Source organism: Bolinopsis microptera, chromosome 9, assembly GCF_026151205.1.
Source record: "Bolinopsis microptera isolate Bmic1 chromosome 9, MBARI_Bmic_1.0, whole genome shotgun sequence".
NCBI classification, from domain to species: domain Eukaryota; kingdom Metazoa; phylum Ctenophora; class Tentaculata; order Lobata; family Bolinopsidae; genus Bolinopsis; species Bolinopsis microptera.
The window spans coordinates 4,296,674-4,322,011 of record NC_087080.1 but is presented as its reverse complement, the minus strand read 5'-3'; the positions used below and the strand labels follow the sequence as shown (position 1 = coordinate 4,322,011).

Genomic DNA, 25,338 nt, shown 5'->3' with positions numbered 1-25,338 from the left:
TGGCGATGAAATAGCCCGGAGTCAGTTCAAGAGAACCGGCAAGATTAACTGTTCAGATCTAAGACTCACCAGCGAAAGTTCGGAGCTCAGAGGGGTTCAGCTGGTATTGTACCACATTCCGTACAAACCTTCCTTTGCCGGGATGAAAACCCATCCTATTGTACAAAACTATACCGTGTTAAAATGAAATTGGATTATTAGTGATAAAATGAATATGAGAATACATTCAAGGCTGAGTTTGGATTGAGTTTTATCAAACTTCGAATTAATTTTGTTTAGTTTCAATGATTATTAAATTTCACTTCGGATAAATTTGATGAAGACCAACAGACAATAAAACGCTCAGATTTGATAGAATAAAAAAGATCACAATAAATTAGTAGATTCTGTGTGGCTTTCCCATTGTAGATTTAATGTTGAGCGACCTCACGTTCTGCCAGTTCTTCTTCAAGAGTGATACCAGGAAGTTAACGGCCAACATAATATTTGCGTTCAGCTCATCGGTTTCCATAGAGACATTACCGACTGCGACAGACAGACACAGGACTTTCTTCATCTGGAATTTGATGGTTTTCTTGACGGTCTCTACTTTCTCTTCCATGTTTTCTTGATGGGACAGAGATGTGGGGAACTTACCAGCTTTGTTCAGACCAGGTCCTGGGGGGGAAAAACTTGGTAAGTAGGGTAATATAGGAATGACGATCACACACAATTTTAGTTGAATCTATGAATCTTAATCTATGATGTATGGCATATTTTGGAGGTGAATTCTTTGACAAGTATTCACAACAAAACTACCAGAAATTCTTGTTCAAAGAACAAAAACTCAAAACTTTGTTGTTGCACAGTGTCTGGCCAGAGCGATTCTTACGTCCGCTCTGGAATTTGGCTATGCGACAATTACAGTAGTTAATACCCTATCAATCGGTCGACAATGATGGCCGTTATGTAGAAGAACAAGAAATTTCGCTTACCAAGGATCTAGGAATCTGTTTGATCAGACCATCTGAAGCCATGAAAGCATCGTAGTTCTTAGCGAGCTTCTTCACCAACTTCTTGTTCTTGTTCAGCTTCTTGAGGTCCTCTGCGCTCTGAAATATTAGAACATGTTCAGAAACTCATCTATTAAAACCATGCTTGGTTTTACAGGGCAAATTTGGAAATAAAAATGAACATTAATAGGCTGTAAAAATAGTTTATATTAGATTGCCATTAATGACAAGCTTGATTAAAATTATTCTGTTAATCTTACTCCTCTTGTTACCGAACCTGGCAAAGTGCCAAACTGGTCTTTGAACGGAGTTTTACCCTATATATTTTTATAGCAAAGAATTTCCCAGAATAACTCTAAGTTTAGTATAGTTACCTTGCAGTCGTATCCGAGTTGCTTAGCTTCATCAATATGCCTTTCATCTCCAATAATGCAAATCTTGTAGTTTTTCTGAAATAGGAATATTTTTAGCATCGTATTGGTAGGGATTTAAAACTTTGACAATAGTTGCGTCAATTCTTGGCACAGGACGGAAATAAAATGTAGTATCGAATATCGAATATTATTCTGACATACTTCTAATCTTGTAACATCCACCAATATCTTTTAGATCAGCTGATAAAAACTAAGTTACCTTGGGGACGTGACGAAGTTTGACGGTACCAGTGAAACGCTTGTCACGAGCGGGATCGTAGTTCTTCAAAGCAATCTGCAGCTCGATTGTCTCTAAAAACTTCCTGAAAAAGAAAACTTTCCGTCATTTTTAGATCAAGGAAAAATCCGTAAACATTCGTAGAAGAAAGGTTAGCCAAAAAACTTAAACGAGATCGAGACAATGATTGACATTTAGATGGAGTAATTAACAAACCTCTGTTTGTCTTTAGAGCCAGACTGAATACTGGTGATGGCCTCCAGCAGAAACTCCTTGTTGATCTTGGACATGGCTGGTCCTACATAGGACAAGTACAGTGGTTAAGCGAGGGATTTGCTGGTGAGCGTTTCAAATATAGTCCAAAATCAAAGTACAAGAAGAATAAACAGTTCAAAGATTATCTTTTTCAAGCTTTTTAATCAAGAAGTAATCTTACTTGCGAAACAGTGCTAAACACTGAACGCCCAGGGAAATCCCAATCGGTTTGGGCAAACCGGCCTAAGCAGGCTACCCAAAATCGGCTGGGTGGGCCGGCCTAAAACGAGGCTACTCATTAGAGGCTGAGTGGGCCCTCGTCCTCTACTATATACCATGAACTAAGTTTCTGAGCACTTGTGAGTACATTGTCTGAACAGAGTACTTTGTACAGATAAGCAGGGTTAGCGAGGTACAATAACAAAGAATAGAGGTAAGTGTAAGCAGTGATACACAGTGTGGATAGATTAAAAATCAAGCGCTACACAGTTTACATCATGACACCGGATCTTGTAGGTTTGCTCTTCGTGTGGGATTTGCTGATCTTCTTTTGGGCAGCTCTCACGGCTTTAGTGTCGGTCTTCTTCTTTGTAGATTGCTTGGCTTCCTTCTTGGCCTTCAGCTTCTCTTTTTGAGATCGGATAACCTGTTCTCGTTGTGCTTTACGGACCTAGGTTGTAAGACACGGTGAGATTCATTGATTGATTGTTCAGTGAAGATTAAATTCATCTAGTCGAAGCTGTACTAGAAAACGGAGGCTGTCAGGACAATGGACTATCACTGACAGTACTATGGTTCTAGAAATCTCTATCGCCCGGCAACGATGGGTAATTGAAGATCATCTGGCAAAACGCCAGACAACCAACAAGGTGGTCTACAAACCAACACCCTGTAACGAATTCGGGCAAAGAAAATCGAAATTTTCAGTAAAAATAAACCTCTGGTTTCTGGTTTCGTTTGGCAAGGATATTTTCTAACGTGGCACCCTGAATACTCCTTTGGAACTTTGTTGTCTTCCTGGTCCTCTTCTTAGAAACGTCCTGCTCTGTTCCTTTCTTCATCTTACGCCTGAGGTAAGAAAACTTAGCAAATCAGCAAAACATTATGTTCATATGCGACTGGAACTGAATTTCAGTTATCAGTTATCAGTGTAGAGCAGATTTGGAGGTGAATTCTTTGATAAAGATTCGCAATAAAACCACTAAGAATTCATGTCCGAAGAACAAGAACTCAATACTTTTATATTGCACAGTGTCTGGCCAGAGCGATTCTTACGTCCGCTCTGGAATTTGGCTATGCGAAGATTGCAGCGATTACATATTAGCAAAACATATGCTGCTGAAACTCGATTGTAAAAGACCTGAATGTTCATATCACATTAAATAAATAAATAGGAAAACAGAAAAAACATACAATACCTGTAGAGAACGGTCCAGGCGATTTTCCTGGGATTCTTCTTCATGAGGTAGGCATTCCTTGACTTCTTGTTGACGAAGTTATAGATCTTACCATCAGTCCTTGCCAATCTGATACCACGGGAAGGGTAGATTTTATAGCCGGAGAAATTGCAGAGGTCTAACTTGAGAGACATGGCTGGGAGAGAAGGTGCTGGTTAAAATATTGAGTGTTTTAATAGAAAAAAAAGTATAACTTTAAATAGGAGATGGTCAAATATATTGTGTCATTTGAATTAGGAACAGTCTAAGGGATGATAGTTTCATATTTTTAGGTGGGTATAAGAAGTAGGGACATCGCATATTTTCAAAAGATAAAAATTTACAATTTAACATTATAATATGTAATACACAATCAAAAGGATTTTAGAACATGAACATTTAATGTAAAATTTTAAAATAAAATATCAGCAAATACGTAACTTTTTATTTAATATTAAATTGAAAAAATTATCAAGTATGCAAGTAGTGTGAAACAAGGAAAAGCACAACTCCCATAAATCTGAAATAGTCTGATTTACTGTGTCTCACTGATACATTTCGTGATAAAACCATTACTTTTTCCGGATGGAAAAGAGTTTCTGTGGTTCATCTTTTCAAGATCAACGATCGTATCAAACGCATCTAAAGACACCTTTTCATTGGGACATGACACAAACTTATAGAAGTCTGGCTGGAAGAGATATGATACGGATAATATCTCGACAATGTCTCGACCGTTTTGTGCGGCCTCGTGGAGTTTATCTATGCACTGTTGTATTGACGAGAGTAGCTCTTCGTTATCCGGTGATTTGAACGATTCGGCAACGAAAAACATATCTGGTGTATGTGGACAACAGACAGATGTTTTGATGAAGGAGCACCTTCTAAACAGTCTGGTGAGTATGTACACGACAGAAACTGTGAATCTGTCCTGAACTCTCTGACAGTGTAGAATGCAGTTGCCACCTGATTTAAGAAGGGTCAACACATTTTTGAGGTTTTCTAACATGCTCTCCTTAGAGCTGGTGTCAAATGTTATCAAATCCAGTGAATTTTCTTCACATTCGAAGGAGTCCTTAACTGTGCAACGTTTTTCAAGGTACTCGTGGAATTCGATAGACGAAGAGAAATCTGAACCAACATTATCTTTAGAAACAAAACTTGTGAGATTGTTAAGATAACCCAGCTGAATGTCCGAAAAAGAATAAGCCTCAGGGATAGCACTGAGTGCGTAGAAAGCGTGAACACTTTTAGCTACATCACACAAATCACTACGATGGATCACCGTGCTTTCAGCCTGAGCCTCGTTCAGCTTCTCTAGAGTATCAACTGAGAGGAATCTGGAGTTAGTAACACGTGATAATCTTCTCCCTTCCACTGGTGACAACACAATTTCTCTACCACCAGGCGACTCGAACCACTGGACCTCGTCCCGACTGCTGACGATCGCAGAGTTGATGGGATTAGCGGAGTAGCCCAGACCTCTGCCTTCCTCCAGCTGCTTTACTTGGATTGCTTCTCTCATCCCTGATCCGTCCCGACCGAGACCCTCCCCAGCGGTGAAACCCATCTTAGCCATGAGCTTGTCCCCGATATTCTGATCAGGAGCATTGTCTGTGATGGGGTCCAGGAGAGGGAGTACTGTTCTCTGGAACCACGTCAGAGAGAGCGCTTGTACCTTCTCGCTGTGACTTTGAGCTAGCTGTAGGAAGAAAAGATCAGAATTGAGCTATTTTATATCCACAGTTTTTATTGAAAAATATGTGATTGTTTCGAGAAATCAATATTAAAAACGGGAATGTACTAGAAAACGGAGGCTGTCAGGACAATGGACTATCACTGACAGTACTATGGTTCTAGAAATCTCTATAGCCCCGCATCGGTGGGTACTTGAAGATCACCTGGCAAAACGCCAGGCAACCAGCAAGCTGGTCTAAAAAACCAGCACCCTTTAACGAATTTGGGCAAGAAGAAAATAAATCAAGAGATCAAGAAAATCGTTTAAATACCTGTCGTCTATTGGACCCTTTCTTTCCGTCACTACTAAGCATGGCTGTAGTGTTGAGCTTAGTCCCATTCAGGTAGATGTCCCTGACTAGTCTTTTATCATCTGGGATAGGGCCTAGGCCCTTACAGACAGTCTTCATGTAGTGCTCCACTGCGAACTTCTTAATCTGTAAACCATGGAATTAAATACTGCGACTGGTGAAAAATTGTATTATAAGGGAAGTTGAGATTTTACGACAAGGGTAATCGTTAGATCTAGAGTTTTTTGTTTTGATACATTAATTATAAAACGGGAATGTACTAGAAAACGGAGGCTGTCAGGACAATGGACTATCATTGACAGTACTATGGTTCTAGAAATCTCTATAGCCCGGCATCGGTGGGTACTTGAAGATCACCTGGCAAAACGACAGGCAACCAGCAAGCTGGTCTAAAAAACCAGCACCCTTTAACGAATTTTGGCAAAAAGAATACAGTATAAAATTCAATAACATGAAATTCCTTTTAAATCGAACCTGAAACAGTTTATTCTTTTCGGGAGGGGGAAAGTGTTCGAAGGTTCTGATATTATTTTCGATCATCTGTTGCTGGTAGTTTTTAAACTTCTTGGAACAATCTTTAAACTTGAGGATGAACTCTTCTGGGATGTCTGACCTATAGGATTGAACGGTTAAAACCAAAAATTATAACATTGATTTTAAGTACAGAGCTTGGATAAGAGCTCTTTCGTATTGTAATCTGTAAAAAGAGGACTGACCAAAGTATCATTATCTAAAACTGTGGGTAATTATTCTTCTAAGTAATCTAGCACTTCTGAAAGGCTTGACGAACATGAGTATCCGCCACGCGGCAAAGAGTGCACAAATTTAAACGCATTTTGAAAGACTCTATTCGATTAATAAAGGCTGAGTTCGCAATGTAGTAACCTGGCAAAGAAAGCGTTGTCTGTTCCCTCCAAAGAATGATGCTGCTTCAATGCTTCAAGTTGGTCGCTGGAGAGGACATCAGCTCTGAAGCCAGTGCACAGAGTGTATGTTTCTGAGTTCCCTGACTTGCTGGTCAGCGGCTTTACTACCTCGACCTAGGATGAAAATCATGTCTAATTCTAGCCCAGGATTATCTTTCAGATCTGGAAATTTCAACTGCACTAGAGATGGATTTCCACAAAAAGTTACATTACATTTAAATTTGAAACGAAACCCAGTGTTCACCGCACATACCTTCTCAAACAGACAAACAAGAAGATAAGTTAGACAGAGTGTAGAATGCTCGAAGAGAGTGAATCCCTTGAGAAGGAAGTTTCCGCCTGGAGCGAGAAGATTGAGAGCCGAGACTGTTTCACAATAGTGGAGGTGAGCAACTGTCGCTTCCTGTTCGTTAGGGTTGTCCTGACAGTCTATACTCCCGTCAGCTGTAACCAGTAGGACCGGGGATGTTGACTGAGTGGGAGGAGGAGTTAGAGGGAATTATTTAAATATTCATTATTGTTAGTTTTGTAGGGATCATAACGGCTGTCGACAACGCTTGTTTTGTGGATAAAATGAAGCAGGACAACAACGACAAAATGGTTGTGAACGAGTAAATAACATATTGTAATACAGCTCAGAACATTTTGGTGGCCTTTTACTAAGCTTTGATATTTTAATCTGTAAAAAGAGGACTGACCAAAGTTTTATTATCTAAAACTGTGGGTAATTATTCTTCTAAGTAATCTAGCACTTCTGAAAGGCTTGACGAACATAGTATCCGCCACGCGGCAAAGAGTGCGGAACCTTAGTAAAAGACCAACAAGTGCTAAAAACGTTTCAAGTTGTTATGTTTTATTTTCTCGTTCTAATCACTAATTGATTGATAGGCAGGTTAATCAATGAATCAAATAAACATTAAACATCCTGTTTTAAAGTACACCAACCTCGGCAGAAACTTTCTTTTTAAGATCTGCGATATTCTCACTGTTCATGACATTTCCTGAGTTATCGCCCCCAAAGTACCAGTTACTGTAGGTCTTGGAGATGAACAGGTCGTCATCAACCATCTCTTTGGAAGTGTTTCCTGCGAGTAAGACAAATAGGTTTTAATAATTGATAAAATTTTAATTGAGTCAATACGTATTACGAAAAACTTCGTTCCAATGCCATGCAAAGTAAAACAAATATCATTCAGCAGATAACATTAAACATTGAGAGATTTCAGTCAGCTGCAAGATACGGGATACCAAAGAAGTGTTTAACGACTTTTGATCCGAGTGCCCCATGCCACCCGGGGGAATACGCCGCTAATTTGGTGTTGCACTTTTTAATGACTCGGCAGACACAATAACATACGTCTGACAAGAGGTAAGAAAGTGCAAAATTGTGCGTCATTCTAGTAAATGTAAGAAAGTTCAGCGCAGTTGAAAAGTACAAATAATAATAACAGAGGACACACACCTTCGAAATATGGGTTGAGAGTCATGCCGAACCAGTTCCACTGAAACTCTGGATGATTCCTTTTCAGGTAGTGGTTCAGAGAACAGATGAAGCCTCCCGGAGCTTCACAAATGTGGACTGAGGTGAACTCTGGCTTGTCGGATACTATTTTACTCGCCATTTCATAAAACTTTGCCCACGCCTAGAAGGAAGAAATATCATAAAATTCGGGACAGAACAAACTTCTAACAACAGTCGGGCATTCTAGTGACAGTAGAGACACTTATATCAGTGAAATTTCTATTTACAATTAGCGGTATATAAAACAAAAGTTCAGCTTAAGCACAGGATATTGTAAAGTACAAACCTGCGTCAGAAGCTCCGCCTGAAGCTCATTCCGCACAGTCCGCATGATATTCCCCGCCGGGTTGGTGAACCGTGTGTGTCTGTGCCACACCTCCTTGTCTTTGTCGTTTAGTTTATTCTTTGTTTTGTTCAGATCATCTTTGTAGAACTGCAGTGTCGACACCTACAGAAATTTAACGCCTGAAGGTTCGCGGCTGCTAGAAAAGTTACTCGGACATAAATATGGAAGGAGTCCAAATTATCGTGCAATAATTCGCAAAAAATGGTATCATGTGGATAAGTTATTATATTACATGGTCAATCTCAACATTTTGATCGGTTTTAACAGATAAGTTTTGTAGATAGAGGACTGCCCAAAGGATCATTATATAAAACTGTGGGTAATTATTCTTCAAGGTTATCTAGCACTTCTGAAAGGCTTGACGAACATAGTATCCGCCACGCGGCAAAGAGTGCACAAATAATACAAAATTATTTGATATTAGCCAGATCCTGTAAAGTATTTACCTGGTAAGGAGGTTGAGTGAACCAGGTTGTGTGATCAGGAAGAGTAAAGCCCTCAGTCTCAGTAAACACGTAGCTCTTATTGAACAACACTCCCACCTCCACCTTCACCTCATCACTGATCCGGTTGTCCTGGAAACCTCCGCGTCTATCCCCACGGTAACCACCCCCGCCGCCGCCACGCCGGTTGTCGTAGGGCTTGTTGTAGTGGTGGGATTGTCTGTCTCGTCGGTCGGGACCACCGCCACGTTGTCCGCCTCCGCCGCCACGAGGACTTCCGTCTAATCTGTTGCCATAGTTGTTGTGACCACGGTCGTACGACATTCTATTACAAGATAGTAATGGTTACTTGTTTGCTTAACCATTATTATTATTATACAGTATGACTAACAATATCCCAATATTAAACATTGAATATGGGGAATGGGGATGAGAGAAGACCATCTGTTCGTCTCAGTTGAAATGTAAATAATCCGCTGAGTGCTCTTAGGTGTTTTCCTTTAAAACTGAAAAAGATAACTTACATTAATATGATGCAATTTTAGTTCATTTCAGAAACTTCTTCTCAACTGCTGCCAAAACATTCAGAAATGTATTGAAGTCTCCATGGTTCATACAGTAGAACGAAAGTTTAGAAAATCATTAAGTATTTCGACAGCAGAATTAAATCAACACAAAAATGGTTGAATCATAATTATAGTCTACTAGGGCTTACCTTGGTTTCCGTACTTGGAACCAGTAACCGATCTTCAATTCTGTATCTCGCTGGGTAACTGAAGGAGAACTATTATTAAAAATCACCTTCAGTTAGTTAAGAGATATAAATAAATTATGAAGATCAGTATCACTAAATATCTATTTCAGTCTGTATCAGATGACCGTCGTGATTAATTCATCAGTTCAAAAGCAAAGGCATTTCAGACGAGATGGTTTAGGCAATGATAAATCCAACACACCTTTTGTTAGAATCTAAAAATCTCAGTGCTGCACTGGTGTTTCGACTAACCGTCATTGGTTCGATTTAAATCCGCAACCTGCAAAGTAATGTTTAATAGCATGATACAAAAAAGATTGACTTCAAAATAGGAGACAGAATGCTGACTTATTATTCAGAAATTACTAAATCTCCATGGTTCATACAGTAGAACGAAAGTTTATTAAACATCATTAAGTTTTTCGTCAGCACAAAATAAATCAACATCACCATTAGTTGGCTGTTGCTCAAGTTAAAAAGAAAAGAAAAAACAAACCTTGTTTAAAAACTTTCCATTCTTTCGAGTACCGGGACTTTTTCGTAAGCTGAAATTTTTCCAAATTACACATCATTACAAACGAGCAATGCTCAAAGATCAAAGATAATTTAAATTCAGATAGTAACATCTCTCCATGGTTCATACAGTAGAACGAAAGTTTAGAACATCATTATTATATTATTTATCGTAAAATAAAGTTTGGGGTAAGTCCAATATTTAATATAAAACTTAAGCTCACCTAGAATAAACTCTGCAAGTGGTCGACACCGATATTTCTGTCCCGCGATGTTTTGATAGCTGAAATGGTTGTAAATTAGAAATCATAAAAGCAACTAGCGCTCAAACAAGGTCAAAGATAATTTAAATTCAGATAGTAACATCTCTCCATGGTTCATACAGTAGAACGAAAGTTTAGAACATCATTATTATATTATTTATCGTAAAGTAAAGTTTGGGGGTAAGTCCAATATTTAATATAAAACTTAAGCTCACCTAGAATAAACTCTGCAAGTGGTCGACACCGATATTTCTGTCCTGCGATGTTTTGATAGCTGAAAATGGTTGTAAATTAGAAATCATAAAAGCAACTAGCGCTCAAACAAGGTCAAAGATAATTTAAAATCAGATAGTAACATCTCTCCATGGTTCATACAGTAGAACGAAAGTTTAGAGCATCATTTTTTAATTATCTATTTAAAAGTTTAGGAGCAGAGTCCTTTATTTAATTTGAGACTAACCTAATAGGCGCTCTCTGTTCGACAACATTGATCCATCGTTAATTTTCTGTTTCTGAAACAGAATAAAATAAGACACTTCAAAAACTCTAAACAAGATAAAATAATTTAGTAAATCAGAGCGACATTGGATTTTCTCCAGGGTTCATACAGAACGAAAGTTATTTGGGTCATCATGAAAATAAGGGAACGGAATATTATAGGATCATGAGATGTGGACCTACCAGGATAATCCTAGTATCTGGTCCGTTTGTCCAGACTATTATTATATGATTAAACCAGATCACATTGATATAGATATGTCATGTTAAAGCAGAGCCACTGTCCAGATCCAACAGTCACCGTAAAGAACCGGACCGTTCTTTAATCCCTGAATTTAAATATATTAGAAATCTTAAAACTAATCATGATCGTACGTAGACAAAAGTGAAAAATCAGAGAAAATGTGTCATCATGAAGTTTGGGGAAGTACTAATTAATGTATTTTCTCAAAATCAGAGTGTGTAACATAGAACTCATCATTCAGTGAGTTCGAACCTGATGTCTACCTAACTGCTTCTTATATTATTGCAGGCCTTCCCGGTCAATATTAATATTTATAAGTTAAATTATTTGTGGAAATGTATGATAGGCGATAGCGGAATTTTTCAAAGTCCACCATCTTAGGTCCGGTATGGTGATGTATTTATGTAACCTAAAGCTAAGGTGAATGTGATCATATTTGGGTTTACAAGCTCAACAATAAGCCTCCACCAATGCACATACCTTGAATTTGACATTCAGTGGTTTACAACTTCATCGATTGCAGAGATCACTCCGGTGGAATCCTCAACAGTCTGGATTTAACAGTCCCAAAATCTTTCTGGAACTTTCAATCTTTCACCCCCTGAATTAGCAAGTTTTGAGAAATCTCTATCTTCATTTCCGTACATAAGCAAAAAAGAAGTGAAAAGTCAGAGAAAATGTGTCATCATGAAGTTTGGGGAAGCACAAATTAATGCATTTTCTCAAAATCAGAGTGTGTAACATAGAACTCATCATTCAGTGAGTTCGAACCTGATGTCTACCTAACTGCTTCTTACAGACCTCCCGGTCCATATTAATGTTTATAAGTGAAATTAATCGTGAAAAATGTGGTGAATAATTTTTCTTAGTCCGCCAACTCTGGTTTGGTATAATAGTGCAACCGACGTTAAATTAAACGTGTTCTCAGACTTAAACTTGCAGTTGAAAATCTAAATAACAAGGTTATTTAGGTGCACAAACCTTGGGGGTAGAGATTTGGTGACAGATTATGTAGCTGCGATATTCCCAGAGATAGAACAGGTAAAATTCTCCACTGTCCAGATCAAGTCACCAAATATTCTGGAACGTTCTTGTCTGTACCCCCTGAATTTTAATATATCATAAATCTCATTACCTATAATCGTGCGTAAACAAAAAAGAAGTGAAAAGTCAGAGAAAATGTGTCATCATGAAGTTTGGGGAAGCACAAATTAATGCATTTTCTCAAAATCAGAGTGTGTAACATAGAACTCATCATTCAATGAGTTCGAAGTTGATGTCTACCTAACTGCTTCTTACAGACCTCCCCGGTCTTCACTTCTTATTCTTTATTAATTAGGGACATTGTTTGTGGACAAATATGGTGGCTGTCTTGGCCGTATCATAATTTGGCCATGTAATAATTTATCTAAGATTGATTTTATTCGGCCTAGGGTTTAAAAAGCTTGGTAACAAGGTTAAAATTATTGCACAGTACATGATCATACAAAACTACTGCACAGTTACAGTGCATGTACCTTGAAAGAGGAGATTTGTTGGCAGAGCATATAACTGTAATGAGATTAGACAGGTGTAATTATCTATAACTGCCCAGATAAAACAGTCACCACGCCGTTCTGGAACCACCTGAAGCACAAGATCTTACAAACCATGTCGACCATTATTATTCATTAATAAAAAAGAAGTGAAAAGTCAGAGAAAATGTGTCATCATGAAGTTTGGGGAAGCACAAATTAATGCATTTTCTCAAAATCAGAGTGTGTAACATAGAACTCATCATTCGTGAGTTCGAGTAAATAGAAGTTACACAAAAAGTAACGAGTCTAAATTGTAAGCTAATCCAAAACATCAACTGCTCTTAAACAAGAAATGAATTACATTCCTATCAGAAGTAGTCAGAGTCTGCAGAACAAGAACTTACCTTTTAAAGATTTCAGCGATAGAGAGAGCAGCGTTGAAATACCACAAACTGCACCGTTTAACCCTGAGGGTAGGTGTTGAAATAACATTGGGTGAAAACTGGAAAATCAAGATGAATTTTAATTGGATGATCAGCTATCAATTCTACGATCAGGGTCTTTCATATCTTTTACTGCGTCATCAGATCATATTGTTTTTTACTTGTAGTTTAGTTTACCAAGTGGAGGATTGTAAATATTAGACGCCACAAATAAGATTAGTGAGACGAGTACCACACAAGGCAAGGGGTCAAAACAAATTCTAAACTGAACTCCCGAATAACAGATCTAAGTGTAATTTAACTAAGAACGCTGCATATCTTTTTTTTTCATGAAAATCGAGCAACATTCCCTTAATTCCTTACACAACTGGTGAGGTTATCTCCGTAAGTGCCAGAAGAAATAACGTGAATACCAATAATTATAGATTCCTCTTTAAGGGTAGAAACTTTACTCAGTTATTAATTGAGTTTTTGGTAAACTAAACTACTCGTCAGGTGGATGGTTATGAGAATTGTTCATACCTGTGATGATGTCGGAATGTAGGATCTTCCAATCTGGTTATCATGAACTTTACCTCCGGTGGTTTCTACTCTAAAATAAGTATGTTTATTAGCGATTTCCTATTTTCGGTTAGACTTTATATAGCAGGGAGATGCAATCAGACAAGAATGAAACTTTTTTCAGTAGTCAGCAAAAAGTGTGACCTTTTATGAATTTGAAAAGGCGTCATCACTCAATGTTGTGAATAAAACAAAACAAAAAGTATCAATTGCTTACATGGTTACGAATTCTGATATCCCGCTTTTTGTTACCAAAGTCCATGCTGCAAATTCTCTCTGAAAGATTCAAATTTTATTTTAAAATTCTATAATCTCCTCCAACATTAAAACCATCATCTGCATCAAATGGAGCAAACTTTAACTTATCCATTACACAACGACAACTTTGCGATTTAACTATTTTTGTGAGATTATATTTTGACTACGTTTCAATATAAAATAAATCCTATTATTCTGATCTCGATCAGGCCGGTTTTATAATATATAATATATAATTGTTGTGTTTGTTGAGCAATAGCATTTGCGGTGGCCGTTGAAAACTTCACCACTGCAATGTGAGAGCTCAACTCAAAATACATTAAAACAAGATCTTTAAATTTCAAATTTGTTGTTGCTTTAATCGGTAAACAGTAGTCTAGAAATTCTCGTAAACGAGTTGGTCACTTGGTAAGGATTTAAACGTACTGGCCCGGTATTCAGACTTGTTCTCTATTAAATCTTACTATATAAATCCGTTGAAAATATAATGCTTTTGGACACGAACGTAAAGCTTGAAATCTTCGTAAAACTACATCTTACTATATATATATTTATCCGTACCACGGCATCAACTTTAACGCGACTTTCCGCAAAAACCGTAAAAGATATACAACTGAGAATTTTTTTGACTGCGTCGAATGCTTTTATATGGCATCCAAATCAGCATGAAAAAATAAAAAATTGGCCAAGGAATAGGAATTTTAGAGCCCAAAATTTGGACCCCCAAGTGGTGTCAAAAACGCGAATTAAATAGGCAATAATCATTTTAGTCTCTTGAGACCACTTTAGGGCTAGACGGGTTCCTGCTAGTAGAATTAACTGCACGTCAAAACCAATTCTAAGATAATCGTAAATCTGAAACTTTCCCATGTATTCATGTAAGTAAAAGACGTTGTTTTGAAATAACGTAGATCGTAGCCAATAAAGGGGTCAAACCGTCCTACATTGTACCTTTTAACGTCTGCAATATCCACAGTGCGGAGAGAAAGGTTTAAAACCCGTTTAGCACAAGAATAAACGGCTGACCACTGCGGTAAACGGCCGTTTTACCGTGATGCAGTGAATCGGGGCGGTATATAAGCACTGGTAAACATCAAAAATTCAGTCAGTATGAGTTCCGAATCTCCATCCAGGATACAAGATCACCTTTGGAACCGAGGACCAATAATTCTCAATAAATCCATTCTTTTCAGATGGTCGTAACTCGTAAAATTTTTACGATGCCTTGGTCAATTGACATGGATATAACTTCAAAAACAACTAACATATATTCCTTTATCCAAATTAAAACTGGTCGTACAACGTTGTTCCTTAAAGTTATATCAGAGCGGAAAAAGCAACGTTAACACATTCTGAAGCAAAATTTTATGCTTAAGATCTAGATCTGTCGTCATTATAAACAAGTGTTATTTGACTCTTTGAACAGACTTCACATCTTTATCATTGTACTCTCTTAACCAGCATTCAAGGGTATAACACGTTGAGTTACTAATGTCCTCTTTTTTATTAGCCTAATTTGGTTTGATTATTCCATTACTTATGGATACTTTTCCTTATTCAAATTTCTCTTTCTACTATTTTGGTTTTTAATCAGCTCGTTGGTGGGGTGACATTATATGCAGTGTTCAGATTGTTGGAGAATGGAGAGGCTTTATTGGAATTTAACTATGTCTTAAACTGTAAACTAATTGTTGACAGGAAAGATGGCCTAAAATTTTCATATATATTTTATTTACCATTTGCAAGGTGTACACAAGGATATTGGGAAGCCAGCGACTCTACGACCGCATGATCGTGCCCCTATTTTATCTTCTAAACGACTATGAAGCTGATGGTCAGTTAATCTGTGCTCTCTATATTTCAGTCGAGCACTCTCGGACAAATCCGCGAGTATTTTTAGTTCAAATAAGTCAAATTATTTTCTAGGTAGAAGATCGATTCTCACGTGCACTCTCAATTTTGTGGTTGACCACCCTCAAAATGATTTGTCCTTTGATGAAAAGTTTTGCCTCCCACAGCACAAGAAGACTATAAATTCAAATAAAATTCGCTAAATAATTATTTTTCATCGAATTCACAATAAACTAAAAATTACTCGACTGATTTCGAGAAGCCGTTTTTTACAACTACCTTAACCGTCACTGGCCAAATAAATTCTTCGGCTTCCTGTAATTGGCTGCACTTGTGTAACAATGTGGCTGTTGGAATACACCGAAGTAAAATAAGTCTTGATTTTCTGTCGCTTTTCTGGCTCCTCCACTGTTTTAACTTACAGGGAACTTTCAATCAATTATAGCAATAATTTTACTGGCCATTAAAATTATTCCATTATTCAGGAAAGAGTAGTTAAATAGATTAACAGCCAAGGTATTGTAGTATTATAGTTTTGCGCCATTTCGTTATAATCCCGCTAGGAATATGTTTCAAGTGCCCTGATGCGACCTTATGGTAATTGTTGGTACTATTTTAAGGTGGTAATCATAAAATATTTAGTTTACAAATATTTAACACCGCTCGATTACTACTATTTAGGTATTATCTTTTTGCCCTCCCCCCCCCCCCCCCCCCCCCCCCCCCCAGTTATAGTCCGTTCCTAACTGTTCGTTTGTTTTAGAGTTCGTTTGTTTTAGTGTGTACATGTAAAGTAAGCGTGCATCAATGGAAGTGATAAGTAACTGTTAAGCGAGCACTAATATACGTATGTCTTGAAAAGTGTGATTAATATGAAAAAGTGCAATCAAAACGAAAAAGTGGGATTAATTTGAAAAAATGCAACCAATATGAAAAGGTGTGATTAATTTGAAAATTGTAATCAATATGAAAGCTGGTTCACAGCTTTCCATTATATATATTTAGTAACTTATCCATAACAAAAAGGCCGCACGCATTAAATAGTCTTAATATTTCTCCAACACCTTACTAATCATTTCTCTGTTTGTTACCAATGTGACTCACCTACTTACATGTTTTTAAATTCGTAATTTTCAATTAAATAGTGGCCGCCTGCATAATATGCATTGCTGTGATGCAAATGATGACTAGTTCCTTCTAGCTGAAGCTCCACACTCCGTAACCCTCACAGCTAAGTTACGTTTATTAGGCAAATGGGCGCTGTGTAAGAATACTAATACCTTACTCGGGAATATTATGACTGGGATAAAGTGGTGGGTTTAGGAAAATTCCGCCACATTTTTCCCGGTCATTAATTTTCCCAGTCATAAATTAACCCGCTATTGTGTTCCCGAGTAAGGTAAACTAATAGTAATACATTTTGATGCTTGGTGGCTTTTGGAAAATTCCGCCATATTTTCCCCGGTCATTAATTTTCCCAGTCATAAATTAACCCGCTATAATATTCCCGAGTAAGGTATTCGATAATAGGAGAGAAGACGTTGAGGTGAGCTCTATAATTGAGCTGCATAAAGGCGAAGGGTTTAAATCGGGACTATTATACTTACTCCTCCCTCATGGAGTGCTAAGGCACAGTTGACCACTGACCAGAGTCATTATTCTCAATATATTTCAGTAGAAATTGTTACGTTTCACGCTCCATCTTCTCGTTTCGTTTTCAACCGTTCGCGTTGGTTTCATTTAATCGTATTGCAACACTAAATTAGAAGTAAGCGTGTCGTCGGGACGTTTTTCTACCAGCGGCAGTAATTATGTATATTTTTAGCCATTTTGTGTCCTCATAACCAGATGAATTCCGAACCACTGCACCGGCAAACCGAACAGATTAGAATTCCCCTAATTATGCAGTTCGATTAGGCACGTGGCCTGGAAAGCCGATAGTAGAGCATGTCCAGAGGGGCCGTCAATTATATATCACATTTAAAAAGTGGCATGTTCGATTTCATAAAATCGCAGAGGACTAGCTGCCTGGAAATTTGGTAGATATGGTGAGACACGTTTATCCACATGTTAAGCTAGCTGTCGCGTGCTGGAGGGATAATTAAATTCAACGCCGCGCCAGGCTGCTTTACTATCATTGCTCCTAAAATTCAGAAAGACTATTTCTAATATTAAGCTCGCCTCAGTTAACGCTTTAATGATTTGCGGAGAGCTGCGATGCACGTTTTGATTTGATATTAACTACTCCTGGCTCTGCTAGCAGTAGTAATAGGTAGTAGGCATCAGGCGTGATATGACCGGGGACAGGATTCTTAAGGCGTGAGGTCAAGCAACTACTTACATTTTATTAATTATCTTTCAATATTACTGGCCAATGTTGCTGGAGCTTCGCTGGAAATGAGAAATCTCTTACTTAATTTTCTCTGACATATAACAACTCTTTACTGACAATTCCCACAATTTGACTTCCATTCGAGTGCAGTGTGCCAAATCTCTATCGTTTAAGGACTGCCATCCTCTTTTTGAGATTTCTCCGATCATTGGAAAAATTGCATTTCTCTATGGCCAAAAACACTGTTTTACGATTTTCACAAGGTTACAACCTTCTCATTTGGAGGACGGAGGTGAACAATGTGGGGTATTACTATTGTGTATGTAAAAACTAATCCCCGGTTCCTTATGTTGCCGGCCATGATTAACAAAAGTTACCCCAGTTTTTACTGGTTTAAGAGCAATCACGTGCATTCATACCCCGACACCCTGTGAACCGTCTGCACCAGCTAATAGTAATTGCACGCTAAACGTTATATGATCATGTAGACCCTTTCAGTTCTTCAGAAGTGGAGAACTATTTCTCCGGTCTGATACGTGAGGTTGACCAGTAATAACGCGATATCTCACTAAATGAATCCGTAGCTCAACGCAGTATTTCGGATATTTCGAAGACCATAAGCGAAATATTTATGTAATTTAATATGATACGATAGCGCTTTCGGTGAGTGAAAACTCTCATTTCGTCCTCAGTAATCGATCATTTATTGAGTTCGCTTCAAATATGTTCCGTTCAATTCATATCTAAATTAATTTCGTCGTTATTTAAGTTTTACTAATCCCCACCCTACAGAGTAGATTTGGACAGCTGTTGGTTAAGATGAGCTGGCGTGTACTAGCAGGTATTAATCAATAATAACATCGTATGAATGTATGACATTTCCATAATGAAAGTCTCAGATCATGTCAGGTCATTTTTACGAAATAATCTTACTTAAGACCCACCTCAGTCTTACAGTAACACACATTCCAGTGCTGATAACGTGTCTGGGACTTTCAACACAAGACGAACTGACGGAAGTGGGGTGTATCCTCAAGTACCATCAAGACCATAAGTTTACAGTGTCCTCTACTTTGATTAAGAAGGCAAGGAGCCTCGTTGCTACTTCCAGAAGAAAACGATCAGGTAAAGCTACATCCAGCAATTTGTTCAAAGTTTTAGACACAAATTCCAAACTACTAAAACCATAACAGAAACCAACCACCTCACTTTTTTGGAATAAACCAATCTCTCCTTCTCCAGGTGTCCTAGAGCAACAATACGTGATGACGATAACGAGCGCCGAGACGGCTTGCTCCGAATACAAGCTCAAGTACCAGGACGATATCACAGATTTTGAGAAGGAGTTCGAGGGAGAAAACAGGAAGTTTGTTGGCTGTGCGATAAACACACAAACTAGCAAACTTGCCTGCAGCTACGCGTTCGTGCTAGTGGCTTAATATGTTGAGCTCTATTTTAAATTGAGCGGAGAGGACAGTGAATGTCGACCTGGACAATGACTTTTAACTGTATCTATTTATTTGATATTATTTATTGGTCTGATTTCTGAACGTTCATTGTGTAGATGATTGATCTTACCGATTTTAATTCAATTCTCGATCTTCATCACGTTTCCACATTGCATTGTAGTTCCAACAACTAGGACGGGTTGTTCTGAAATATACAAAATAAGTCACCCAAATAAGAAAACGGTTTGTCAAACATGATTCCAGAGAATTGAGTCAGTAACGCTAGTTGGGATCATGAGTGTTCACATCGATAACGCAGAGTTTATTCATCATACAATGTCTTGCCTAGAAAGAGGCTTCAATTTATTATAATCTGTCTTACCTGTTCCTGTCACACTTGGGTCTTTGAGGTCCATGGTGCAGAGCAGCACATGCCATTCCGTACTGAAACATTAGGTCATTGTAAATATAATTCGAAGGCAATACTTGAATTAATACTTTAGTGGGTTTTATAAGTCAGTAAAGAGACGAATCGACACGAATCTTCAGTCCGCCCGTCATAATATCATCATACAAATAAAACTGATCTGGAATAATGTAGAATGTCGTACATTATACGGAATACAATACTGAAATCGAATCTGACTTACCAGTTACCACTCGCGTTGTTGCATAGACATTGGACTGTGGTATATTTTGTGCAATATTTTCCTCTTTCAATGGCCTGAAATGATCGTAGATTTAAGGATCTCTCGGTCGATTTCTCAGTGAGAAGAGTTATCAGTGAAAGGATCAGTAACGCTAGTTGGGATCATGAGTTTTCACATCGATAACGCAGAGTTTATTCATCATTTTAAAATTCAGTTACTTAAAGGTAAACCGGAATATTAAGAAATTCTCACCTGAAAGTTACAGTCAGCCTGTCGCTTCCTTTTCCAAGAACACTGAAAATAATCTAAATTAAGGATGGTGCTATTTTTCTCAAGTTGTTAGTTGATTTCCTAGTCATGATATCAGAAATAATAATTCGCTTGGGTTGTAGTAGATCATCGCGCACAGGGGGGGGTCCAAGGGGAACTTTGGGGAGTTTTGGGGAACTTTTTTTTGGGGAACTTCAGGAAACCTGGGGGACTTTCCCAAAGTTCCCCAAAAAATTATCAATGAAACAAATAATTTTGGGGAATTTTGGGGAACTTTTTTTTGGGGAACTTCAGAAAGTTCCCCAAAATTCCCCAAAGTTCCCCAAAAAAATTATCATGCCAAAAAAATTATCATGCTGCAAGTATCAACAAGTAAGTTAAGATTATACCTTATGATAACATACATGTTAACATTAATGGGTATTAATGTATATTAGAGAAATTTTGAATAATTTTGAATAATTTTGAATAATTTTGGGGAACTTTGGGGAGTTTTGGGGAACTTTTTTTTGGGGAACTTCAGAAATCTTGGGGGACTTTCCCAAAGTTCCCCAAAGTTCCCCTTGGACCCCCCCCCCCCCCCCCCCCCCCCCCCCGCACAACGTTGGGCAGCTAATCTTCGGCCTTTTGCGTCATCATAATCATGAAAATAATATGCAGTGACATAACCTACATGATCATTTCGAACGAATTTGTAGATCAACATACCTTAGCTTTGTGGGGAAACCTGAAAAAAACAAAAAAAACTAACCTGATAGCTAAGGACTATGGTAACAATCCTTTCGCTTTCTTCAATTCTCCGACTTAGCTGGAAGAAAGCCGAACTGTGTTGTAGGGGTGTACCCTCAGCTCTGATTGGACCAATCTGTTTTAATCTAAAAGATAAAAAGGTTTTTATAAACGGTTTCGTGAGCCAATAATTCCATTATCTAAAAAACCTTTATCAGAAAAGAGTTGGTTTGACATCACGAAGTTTCAAAAACAGCCTCATAATTTCATCATATATAAACAGCTAAAAGTGTTTTTGTTACAAGTAACAAGAACAGGGTGTCCAGGTGATTTTGAAAATGAAATCTATGAAATGTATGAAATCTGATGTCCCTGGACACCCTGAACTAGAGTAATTTATAACGAGCTAGTATTTACCGATAGTATCAGATAATTTCCTTTGTGATGGACCTGCTTGTCTGGCACTAAGTAAGAGGGTCACTGCGAGCTGAAGCGTGACGTCATTAGAAATCAAATCAAATCTTGAATTGATTTGAATAAATAGGTTTATAATTGTTAAGTCAGTAAAGAGACGAATCGACACGAATCTTCAGTCCGCCCGTCTGAATATCATCATACAAATAAAACTGATGGGAGAAATGTTAAATATTAAATTAATTATCCTGAACACTTTAAAACTAACCTACCAGCAATGTTATCACATTGACTAGTATTGTGCAATCTGGAAATCGTCCTCTGGGCTTAAGTAAACGTAGTTTTCTATAAGTACCACTGGTCACTCCAAGCTGAAAAGTCACTTCATGATAATATAAAACATTTTCGAATTAACTTGAATTAATACTTTAGTGGGTTTTATAAGTCAGTTAAGAGACGAATCGACACGAATCTTCAGTCCGCCCGTCATAATATCATCATACAAAAGGAAAAGTTACAATTAATTGTAATTAATTAAATGTAATAAATGCGGAGTCTACACTTCTTACTTACCACATAAGTTATTCCAATATTCCAGGGACTTTATTGTCAGCTAGTAGATTACAGCTGGTAGATTGACCTGAAGTAATCGTAGATTTAAGGATCTCTCGGTCGATTTCTCAGTGAGAGGAGTTATCAATGAAAGGATCAGTAACGCTAGTTGGGATCATGAGTTTTCACATCGATAACGCAGAGTTTATTCATCATTTTAAAATTCAGTTACTTAAAGGTAAACCGGAATATTAAGAAATTCTCACCTGAAAGTTACAGTCAGCCTGTCGCTTCCTTTTCCAAGAACACTGAAAATAATCTAAATTAAGGATGGTGCTATTTTTCTCAAGTTGTTAGTTGATTTCCTAGTCATGATATCAGAAATAATAATTCGCTTGGGTTGTAGTAGATCATCGCGCACAACGTTGGGCAGCTAATCTTCGGCCTTTTGCGTCATCATAATCATGAAGAGAAAATGCAGTGACGTGATCATTTCAAACGAATATGTAGATCAACATACCTTTATCTTTTTCCCCCAGGTAGGTATAAAAGTTAACTGGGTCAGTTGACATTTTCACGTTGTTAGTTCTGATCAACGGTCATATTTGCAACATGTATTAATGTCTGATCTGGGTCATCTGAAAGATATGATTTAGTTTCATAAATATTTTGGAAATTCTATAATCTTATTATTAGTGTGACATTTATCAGAATAGAGTTGGTTTGACATCACGATTTCTCAAAAACAGCCTCATAATTTCATCATATATACAAAGCAAAAACAGTTAAATCAATTAAACTCGTCGTATTTACCGAAATATGATGTTGAATATCTTCCCCGCTGCATCTGATTGTCTAAATTCTGAAAGATATGACACGTTTTCATTACCAATTTTATTAATAATCTTTCTACCAAATCGGCGCAAACTTTTGTCAGAAAAGAGTTGGTTTGACATCACGAAATTCTCAAAAACAGCCTCATAATTTCATCATATATATTAAACAGCTAGAAGTAATCAATAAAAATGATCGTTGAATTTACCTTAAGATAAAAGCGATCACATTTCGCCCTGTGCCTTCTCGAGATTCTGTTCAACTAGGACTTCATCTTATTCTTCACAACCTTGTAACCTAAAGTGGTTACGTTTTATTAACTTGATTTCACTCAATTTATTCACCTTAACAATGTAAATAATCAGATTGGGTTGATATCCTGCGAACTCTGCGACATAAAACCGGCCGAAAAACTCGGTTAATTTAGTGTCAAAAAGAGCTCTCAAACAAATGCCTTCAGAGTCATCATTTCAATAGAATACGAATGAGCTACGAATTAGTCATAAAATTAACTTACACGTTTGAGCTTCCTTCTTCAGTCATGTACCCAGCAAATCTTAGGAAAACCTGGAATGTAATTTTGATTAGAGGTAAGTAAGGCGAACCAATTAACGATCAGCTGAGATACTGACAGTCAGTATTGCAGAATACAATCACATGGCGAACCGTAGTGTGAGTACAGTTCTCAGAATTTATATTTGTCATCATTTTAGTTGTGCGATATTTGCATTTGGTGCATTAAATAACAAAATTAAGCACCTACCCGACAACCACCATGCCAGTATCCGTACTTTGTGGCTAGCCAATGATATCACTCGATTCTAACCAATGGCTTTGCTTTCGAAATCTGAGAGTAATACCCGTCAGACAAAGTTATTCTCAAAATCGTCGTGGGTGACCCGGTAAATATACCTGGTAAATGAACATACCAGTCTAGGAATAAATGTCAAGCCAAGATAGAACAGAACAGTCCACAGTATTTGAAGAGTCTGGATCCTTGGCTCAGTCTGTGTGGCTAGCTTATACAGCTCGGTGACCAAATGGGTGATCACTAAGTGAAATGAAGTAGCAGCGGCTAAATAACCAGTTTATTGCTATTGTTACATAGTTTAGAAATATACCTCGTGTAAGTAGGGATGTAAGGTGTTTTGTCCCCCATAGTCTTGAGAAGAGTCAGGGATGCCTGAAAAACAGAAATTTAAGACGTAAAACAAGCAAGACTCCTGGAGAACATATTATATTGCTCATTCAGGTGAGTAAAGATGAAGTCTTCACGGTCTTTCTAGAAGTTAAGACTTATCATCAAGTTAGAATCGGAACAACGCTGTATAAATTAAGTGTTTTTACCAACCTCGCAAAACATCAGTCATCAGGGTCAGGATCGAGTGGTAACTTAGAATCACTCAGAGAGAAATCCCTCCGAACTTAAGCGAGCGTTCTACTGATTCAAAATACTCGGTTCAACCTGAAATTGGTTGCATTAAAATCCGTTTTGACAGTGAAAAGCCCTCTATTTCGCCACATATTCAGATTTATGCAAGTAATCACGGTCTTTCAGTTTAAACTAAATGGGCACATCACGTACTTAAGAGTAAAATGGAACGATTCAAATCAAATTATTCTTACCTAATCATAAATCTCCAACATCCAACAAAAATGTACTCCGGCGAAATGTGCGGATCAAGGATACCTGTAAAAATAAGTAGGTTAGTTGAAATTTAGTTAGAGACGGATTTCAATAATGCTAGAGTTTATCAGAGCGACATTGGATTTTCTCCAGGGTTCATACAGTAGAACGAAAGTTATTTTAGTCATCATTGTAATAAATAGTATCGAAATCTATTATGATAAGGATGACCTACCACAATAATTGCCTTATCTCGTCCGCTTGTTCAAACTTCAAATCTTGTATCGCCTGCTTCTGAAACGTGAAGACGTATTTTAGCGGAGAGCCAGACAAAAATCAAATTATTCTCGTTTCAACTTCAAGATCATGCTGTGAGGCAAAAGATGATAAAGCAGACGATGCAAAAACAGAAAATTCAGAACATCATCAGGGAACAGCCTCGTGAGGTATTCTGACAAGAGTGCAAAATTCATTGAAACAATCCAACAAATAATCGTTCTTGCCGACAAGACGTAATCTTAAATATTCAAGCTAGAAGATAAGACCCAGACTCACCTATTATATCGGAGACTTTAGTTTTCACCGAATCTGAAAAATTCAAACGTCAGTTATTCAGCACATAAGTTGGGAGCATTTCATGGAAATTTCCAGAACATGTCATCATGTGAGGTGGCTATACTGGTGCAAGGGTAAAACTCGACCCCGCCCCCCTCCAAGCCACTAATAGTCAAGTAGCACAACCTCTTATTGCAGTCTTAAACAAAAGATAAGAGCTTTTCGTCGCGAGTGTGCACAAGGGAGAAGTAACTTTACAAAGAAAACTACTAACCTTCTTTGTGTGGGAGATATTTGTGTCTGCGGGAATGTTTTCCGTGTCTGCGGGAATGTTTTCCATATACGTTGTGTTCATGTCCACTCGAGCCAGGCTATCCATTGCTGTGCTAAGGGGTTAAAATGGTTA

The 25,338-nt window shown here is 37.8% G+C and overlaps 4 protein-coding genes across 5 annotated transcripts; 1 reads left to right on the top strand and 3 right to left on the bottom strand.

Annotated features, from left to right (window-relative positions):
- Positions 1–347: 347 nt before the first annotated feature.
- Positions 348–15,591, bottom strand: LOC134820677 (large ribosomal subunit protein uL1-like). Its single transcript, XM_063831189.1, has 7 exons — positions 15,582–15,591; positions 1,860–1,943; positions 1,626–1,728; positions 1,367–1,441; positions 975–1,091; position 917; positions 348–657 (listed from the first exon to the last, which is right to left on the bottom strand). Exons 2-7 carry the CDS (start codon positions 1,931–1,933, stop codon positions 377–379), a joined length of 651 nt encoding a protein of 216 aa, XP_063687259.1. The 5' UTR covers positions 1,934–1,943; positions 15,582–15,591; the 3' UTR covers positions 348–376.
- Positions 2,389–3,489, bottom strand: LOC134821100 (large ribosomal subunit protein eL24-like). The gene is made up of 3 exons (XM_063831766.1): positions 3,317–3,489; positions 2,837–2,966; positions 2,389–2,568 (listed from the first exon to the last, which is right to left on the bottom strand). The coding sequence occupies exons 1-3, from the start codon at positions 3,487–3,489 to the stop codon at positions 2,389–2,391; spliced, it is 483 nt and encodes a 160-aa protein (XP_063687836.1).
- On the bottom strand, positions 3,655–25,318 carry LOC134820673 (uncharacterized). 2 transcript variants are annotated; one of them, XM_063831183.1, is made up of 40 exons: positions 25,207–25,318; positions 24,933–24,965; positions 24,613–24,671; positions 24,377–24,440; positions 24,102–24,215; positions 23,872–23,933; positions 23,514–23,597; positions 23,268–23,317; positions 22,959–23,047; positions 22,730–22,771; positions 22,437–22,554; positions 22,183–22,224; positions 21,938–22,004; positions 21,637–21,735; positions 21,368–21,437; positions 20,973–21,096; positions 19,959–20,025; positions 19,684–19,745; positions 19,432–19,506; positions 13,630–13,688; positions 13,374–13,443; positions 12,813–12,875; positions 12,409–12,517; positions 11,873–11,995; positions 11,372–11,492; positions 10,831–10,976; positions 10,610–10,661; positions 10,365–10,423; positions 9,870–9,918; positions 9,576–9,653; positions 9,335–9,392; positions 8,623–9,125; positions 8,117–8,278; positions 7,771–7,951; positions 7,254–7,393; positions 6,562–6,780; positions 6,268–6,422; positions 5,857–5,995; positions 5,344–5,508; positions 3,655–5,036 (listed from the first exon to the last, which is right to left on the bottom strand). In XM_063831183.1, the coding sequence occupies exons 32-40, from the start codon at positions 8,941–8,943 to the stop codon at positions 3,870–3,872; spliced, it is 2,649 nt and encodes an 882-aa protein (XP_063687253.1). In that variant the 5' UTR covers positions 8,944–9,125; positions 9,335–9,392; positions 9,576–9,653; positions 9,870–9,918; positions 10,365–10,423; positions 10,610–10,661; positions 10,831–10,976; positions 11,372–11,492; positions 11,873–11,995; positions 12,409–12,517; positions 12,813–12,875; positions 13,374–13,443; positions 13,630–13,688; positions 19,432–19,506; positions 19,684–19,745; positions 19,959–20,025; positions 20,973–21,096; positions 21,368–21,437; positions 21,637–21,735; positions 21,938–22,004; positions 22,183–22,224; positions 22,437–22,554; positions 22,730–22,771; positions 22,959–23,047; positions 23,268–23,317; positions 23,514–23,597; positions 23,872–23,933; positions 24,102–24,215; positions 24,377–24,440; positions 24,613–24,671; positions 24,933–24,965; positions 25,207–25,318; the 3' UTR covers positions 3,655–3,869. The 2 variants fall into 2 exon arrangements, with proteins under 2 accessions (XP_063687253.1, XP_063687254.1); XM_063831184.1 differs by lacking the exons at positions 11,372–11,492; positions 11,873–11,995; positions 12,409–12,517; ... (20 more) ...; positions 24,933–24,965; positions 25,207–25,318 and having other exon boundaries at positions 8,117–8,295; positions 10,831–10,867.
- On the top strand, positions 18,650–19,367 carry LOC134820676 (uncharacterized). The gene is made up of 3 exons (XM_063831188.1): positions 18,650–18,694; positions 18,826–18,978; positions 19,096–19,367. Exons 1-3 carry the CDS (start codon positions 18,673–18,675, stop codon positions 19,290–19,292), a joined length of 372 nt encoding a protein of 123 aa, XP_063687258.1. The 5' UTR covers positions 18,650–18,672; the 3' UTR covers positions 19,293–19,367.
- Positions 25,319–25,338: the final 20 nt, after the last annotated feature.